Source organism: Pristiophorus japonicus, chromosome 14 (assembly GCF_044704955.1).
Source record: "Pristiophorus japonicus isolate sPriJap1 chromosome 14, sPriJap1.hap1, whole genome shotgun sequence".
NCBI classification, from domain to species: Eukaryota; Metazoa; Chordata; class Chondrichthyes; family Pristiophoridae; genus Pristiophorus; species Pristiophorus japonicus.
Window position 1 is genome coordinate 87,642,147 of NC_091990.1, and position 6,566 is coordinate 87,648,712.

Here is a 6,566-nt window from a genome sequence, read left to right on the forward strand (position 1 = left end):
GCTCCTTGCACCGCCGGGGGGAGCAGGTCCCACCCTCTCTGATCACAACCGGCGGAGAGCCGAAGCGGGAGCGGCTGCAACAACTGGCCGTCCCGGGGGCTGAGTTCGCGGATCGGGCGGTGTGACCGACCGGCAGCGGGGCGCCTCCCTCTACCTCCCTCTCCCTCTGTGGGACAGCGCGATGCGAGGGCTGGGGGCTGGGGGCCGGCGGGAGCAGGGAGCCCGGCTCGCAGGCTGAAGATGATGGGGAGCGAGGCGTGAGCTGCTGGGCGATCGGAGAGGGAGCGCTGCGGCCACCCAGCCTGACTGGGCTTGCCCGGGGATGAGGCTCCTGCTGCCCGCCCTGGCTCTCTTCTCGCTGCTGGGCTGGCTGGGCTTCTCCAAGTGTCCCGGCGCCGCCTCGCCCCCGGACAGGGCGAAAAGTTTCCGAACTCTGCTCGCCGTGTCGCTGCAGCCGAGGGCGGCCAGGAGCAGGAGGTCCCGCGCAGCGCCGGGCAGGGACTGGGACTGGGGCACAGCCGCCTCCCCGCTCCGGGCCGGCACCGTGCGGCTGGCCGAGGTGGTGGAGCAAGGGGTGTTCTGGAGCGGGCGGGCGGACCGCTCGCCGCCCGCCGGATTTTCCGACCTCCGCGTCCAGCGCTGGCAGCGCAAAGCCCGCTCGTCGCGCCTGGCGTGGCTGGAGCGGGGCTGCGGCCGGCCTTCCAACAGGCTTGCCGGCTTCTCGGACGGCAGCCGTGCCTGCGTCCGCTACGGCATCAACCCGGACCAGGTGCTGGGCGAGACCCTGTCCTTCTACCTCTCCCGGCTGCTGGGCATCCGCAACGTGCCGGCCCTGGCCCTGTCGCGGGTCAATGTCAACGCCGAGCAGTGGCTGAGGGTCCGCCAGGAGGTGCAGGGGTCGCAGTGGGCGGACAGACCCATCGTCAGCCTGAGTGAGTGGATCAGCAACCTGACCGACGTGGTCACCCCTCTGTCCCTGCGCTCCCACACCAACAGGCTGCACCCCACGGTCGAAGATCTGGCCAACCTGACCAGCCAGGAGGTCCCCGAGCTGGTGCAGTGGTCCGACCTGGTCCTCTTCGACTACCTGACCGCCAACTTCGACCGGCTGGCCAGCAACTTGCTGAGTTTGCAGTGGGACTCCCGGGTGATGGAGCGCTCCGCCAACAACCTGCACCGTACCGCCAGCGGGGCCCTGGTCTTCATCGACAACGAGGCGGGGCTGGTGCACGGCTACCGGGTGCTGGCCATGTGGGAACGCTACCACGAGTCGCTGCTCAAGACGCTGTGCATCTTCCGCAAGGAGACCGCCAGGAAAATCGCCGAGCTGCACCAGTCACAAAACGCTGCCGGCCAGTTGTTGGACCTGTACAGGGCCAGCGAGCCCCTGGCCCCTCAAATGGGATTCCTGTCTGAGGAACACGCTCAGATGGTGCAGAGCAGGACTGACCGTTTGTATAAACATATACTGCAGTGTAAAGCTAAATATAGTACATAAGTTTTCATGGATTGTTTTTTTTTCGGTTTGAAATGTATTTTCCTGCGTTCCCCTATTGTTCTTACCTGCGAGGACAAGGTGTTCTTGGCCCCCTGTGGGTGATATTAACCAACAGACCTCCAGGAGGTGCCCTTGAGCAAAATGGGAAGAGATGCCTCCTTGGTATGGGCAGTTCTTCCTACCATTGGTAACCAAACTGGTTCCTTCTGACCTGGAGCTGGGAAGTTTGAATTTGAATCTTGCTTGGTAGCTGAGCATTCAGCAGAGGCACCTCTGCTCTGGGGTGTGGGCCGGGCATGATGGTCCAGTGACAAAATCAAGGAGAAGCGTCGGGAGATTCCTGTTCAAACAGCGTGTACAGAAAATCAGCAATTGTTCCTGTAACATATCTCTTCTGCTTTAATATGCCTTATTGTAACATTTTGGGAGTGAAATTCATGTTGGGCAGCAGCGTAAAGCGGGCGAAAGCGAATCAACAGCCAGTCTTACACCCACACCCAATTTGGGATTGGCAATTTCACGCCCCTTTGTATTTTTTAAACATGAGTATGCACCATCCCTTGCTGCTCTGGGGTGTACACTAAACAAAACAAAACAAGCCTCCTTTTCCTTTTAGTTACTGCATTGCAGCTCCTAACCCAGAGCAGGTTCGGCCTCGTACCTGGGCGGCTCCAGTGAAAGTTGATCTCTCTGGATGGGTCAGCCCTATAGGTCCCTTCATCCTTGTCCCAGCCTGAGTCAAAATGGCAGCTCAGACAGTTGCATGCGCACTATTGTGTGAAATTAAACATTTTAAATGTAAAAAGGAATACATATTCCATTGCAGATTATTGGTAGTAGGTTCATATAATTAAGAACAGGAGTAGACCATTCAGCCCCTCGAGCCTGTTCGCCATACAATTAGATCATGGCTGATCTGTTTCTTAATTCCATTTACTTCCTTAGATCTATATCCTTTGATACCCTTACCTAACAAAATATGTCGATCTTAGCATTGGAAATTTCAATTAACCCAACATCCACAGCCTTTTGGGGGAAGAGTTCAAAGTTTTACTACTGCTTCTGTGGAAAAAGTGCTTCCTGAATTCCTTCCTAAATGCCCTAGCTCTAATTTTATGATGCCCCCTCATTCTTGACTTCTCCTAACAGTGATTATAGTTCTTACAATTCTAAATCAAGTCAAGCTCCCAAGGAGAAAACCTGACTCCATATTCGAAGCCCGAGTAGATTGCATGTTCGTGGCAGGGTGACCAGTCACACACAGCCTTGTCCCTCAGTCGGCTGAGTGTCCCTAGTTCACTGTTGGGATGCTGGGCCACTGCACAAAAGTAGCACCACCAGTTCTAGTCCCGTTCAACCCCAGTAAAAGCCCCGTTTCTCTTGGATGTATTGCACTGCTCTCAATATTTGACAGATAGGATGCGATTCCTCCTGGCCTGGCTGTGCCACATCGTGGGAAGGAATTCTATCAGCTGGGTTATATCACAAAAGGACCATGTTCCTGGCATGGCATATTAAAGTGTCTTGAGGGAGCTATCTTACCTCACGAAGAGAAGTTTGCCCTATCTCAATTGTTCCACCTCGAACGTGTTGGTGGAATGGGACGGACAGTGTGGGTCGAGTCTATGTTTCACACCTATTTTAATTCTTGATTAACAAATTGGTTTTTAAAAATAGCTGGCCAAGAAGGGATGAAAAAGAAACACAGGAAATAAAATAGGAATTTAAAATTAAAAAGTACATCTGTATCCAAAGTCTTGCTGTGCAACAGCTAGTGTGTAAACTGATATTCTGAGGATATCTTACTAAAGTCATTGGGGCTCTGAAAATTAAATACAACCAGATCTACACAGACAGTTCCTAGTTTGGAGAGTATAAGGATAGCAATAACATTCTACCTTTCTGAATGTTAACCAGGGTCTGTTTCAAGCTGACTAAGTCCTGTCTATAAATGTGACCAGGGTCTGTCTCAAGCAGACTAGGTTTGATTTAGAAATGTGACCAGGGACTATCCAGCACACACCAAGCCCAGGTTATCCATGTAACCAGCATATCTGATACAGGTTAGGTCTAGTTATTAAATGTGACTGGTTTTGGGACATTTTTCTAAATTAAACACACTATATAAATGCAAGTGTGTCGGTAACCAGAGGTCATGGATTTAAAATCATTGGCAAAATAAGTAGAGTGTAAATGAGGAGAATTTTTTCACACAGATCTGGCCAGCACTACCTGAGAGGCTGGTGGAAGCAGATTCAATAGGAACCTTCAAATGGCAATTGGTCATGTACTTCAAGAGGACTCATTTTTGCAGGATTATGGGGGAAAAGCCGGGTATGAGACTAAATTAGACAGCTCTTTCCAAGAGGCTGAATGGCTCCTTCTATGCTGTACGGTTCTATGATCTCGGCTTAGTTCTGTTTCTAAATGTGTTTAGGGTCTGTCCATTACTGCCTAGGTTGAAGTTATGCAACTAGTAAACATTCAAATGTATGTTATTACTAAAGATGCAGTCCTGAACTTATGATGGGTTCATGTGATCTGTGAGTTTTGATTAAATATCAGTCTTTGATATGCTCAGCGAGATGAACTAGCCATGAAAATTGGGGAACTATTCTTTTTAATGCTACTCGTGTGTAGGATTTATTTAGCACTTGGAAACAATGATATTTTATTTGATTGCATCAAAATCATCCGAGAGGGCAGCTTGTAAGTCTTTAAAAGTTTCACCCTTTGCGTTCCGAGGTTGCAGTGTGCTGCCTCTTTAATCAGAGCAGATGGCGCTTATTACACCTGACTTAAATGATCTAAAGTTAAACAGCTTTGAAGGCACCGGAGGGACTGGAGTGCATCATCACGCCCGGCAACCAAATTTTAATTTGATTTTACGTTTTAAAGTTTAATTTGTTTTAATTGCCGGTGCTTTTAGTGTCCCCCTTCCCTTTTATAGGGGGCACTGGGGAAAATTGTGATTTTAGTGCCCAAAAAAAAACAAAAAAAAAAAAAGAAAAACACAAAAAAAAAACCAAAAAAAAAGGGGGGAAAAAAAGGGCCTTGAAAATGTCTGGAGTGTCACCCAGGTCGGGTGGCACCGTTTATTGTTTTTATGTTTTCACAGGTGAACTCAAAAGAGTTAAACAGCTTTGAAATGGTTTAGGATGTTACGTTTGAAGCTGCTGGTTTAATTAATGAGCTGCTGGGACAGGTGGCTGCTGCTTTGGAGCCTTGAGTGCAGACTGCTCATCTTCAATGTAAAAATGGAGTTGTCACAATTTGGATAAAGTGTTTTGAGCACATCAAAGAAAATTGAGTCAGAGTAAAGCATCTTGCTGGTCACTTTGCCCACTGCCTTGTATTTTTACCGGGAGGGGTGATTGGCCTGCCCAGCCACACTCAACAACGGCCTCACACTGCTGACCAGATATGCTGCTATTACGGGTTTATAGTTTCAGTATAAAATGGGATGCCTTCAGGTTGGAAGGGATACTCCACCAGCTACACTTTGCAGCTGACTGTTGTGGCCCCTGCTTTCTTTGGTGGCACTCAACGCCGAGGGATTTCCAGAGAAAGGGCTTTACTGCCACCTGAGTCTACCTAAAGCCATCTCTCATATACGGTGATGCTGCCTCTTTAAGAAGACTGCGTAAAGCAGGTCGAGCGGGAAAAAACATGGTGGTTGATATATTTAAAATAATCCTGCTATCTTAAATTAGAATCTGCCATTTCTATTGCTTAGACACTAGCAGTTGAGAAATAATGAGGCAGTAAAGCGACATATCTAGGTGAAGAATGAGCATTTGAAGAGAGTAGGGGGCCATTAATCTGCTGTTTACTATTGCGTATTGGCTGTCAACCTTAAAGGGAAATTGTTTTCATCTCTTCGTGTGCCATGCAATTCATAATGTTAAATAGAGGGTGATATCTGTACATTTATTGTCAGCCAGCACTTGAGTCAGTCTTCTTATGTTTTAAAATTGCTGTCAGAAGCTACACGAGAGGAGGTGATTTGTGTAGCATGTCATTCCATTTAAGTTCCACTCATAAACCCTATGAAGTACAGTAACATCACCACACTGGACAAAGAAAGACTTAGTGATACCAATAGGTGTATAAGCAGCAGTGACAATTCAGAGGACCAGAGTCCTCCATTAAACTTAACACTCGTAATTAGCTTCCATTAAAATTCATATGTTTGGGGTGGGGATATGCCTTTTTAAAATCTACATAGCACATATTCATTAAAAGTACAGTAGACTGTGTAACCTCATAGACAATTAGGCTGCTAATTCATATGACAGCTTGGTAACTGCTTCATTCATATTAACAGTAATTTATTACCTCTTCTATCTTTAAAAAAAAAGCCAGCAAGCTTCTCCGATAGTACAATCGGTAAATGTATTACCTGGTGTGGTACTAACCATACAGACTAGGAGTCCAAGATTCAGTACTTGGCCTGTGCTGAGTGAACTGGCCTCCACTAGGACCAGTACAATCGGAAGCGGGGAAATCAGCCAGGGTTCCCTATTATCACTCGCGCTGAGACCACTTTAAATTGTGGGTCTTATCTGAGGGCAGAATGGAGTGTGGCTGTGATGTTCATGCAGTAGAATAGTCTCCCAATACTCACTGCCTATGCTCACGCATGAAGACTGGCCACATTGGCGTGTGACCACTGCTGCTTGTTGGACTCGGCAAGGGGGGATGGGGAGGGAGGGAGGGGGCATTTAGGACCGAGCAGTTGCACAATGCCCTGAGTGTATCCAGTGAAAGGACCCCTACGCACAGTAATAGCTGCCCTGATCACTTTATCAGCTATTTTTGTGTCACCTATTGCAAACATGCCTTTCCATGGCCGTAGATTTGACATCAGATTAAGAATCTGGTAATGTTTACTATCATTGTCAACTACAATATAGGGACCCCGAACCGAATCTTTGCACGGTACCCCCACAAGACAAACTGACGCTCCTGGTTGAACTGTACCCCGGCATGTATCAGTCCCGTCCAGAGAGGTGGGATGGGTAAGGGCAGAAAATTTGGGAGGGCAAATGAATTGTGAAGGATACTG

At 48.4% G+C, this 6,566-nt stretch overlaps 1 protein-coding gene across 1 annotated transcript; it reads left to right on the forward strand.

Moving 5' to 3' along the window:
• Nucleotides 1-322: 322 nt before the first annotated feature.
• On the forward strand, nt 323-1,498 carry fjx1 (four-jointed box kinase 1). The gene has a single exon (XM_070898731.1). It carries the CDS (start codon nt 323-325, stop codon nt 1,496-1,498), a length of 1,176 nt encoding a protein of 391 aa, XP_070754832.1.
• The last annotated feature ends 5,068 nt before the right edge of the window (nt 1,499-6,566 follow it).

What these genes read in the sequence shown, in the direction of transcription:
- fjx1 (XM_070898731.1), top strand. Translation starts at nt 323, where the DNA reads ATGAGGCTCCTGCTGCCCGCCCTGGCTCTCTTCTCGCTGCTGGGCTGG.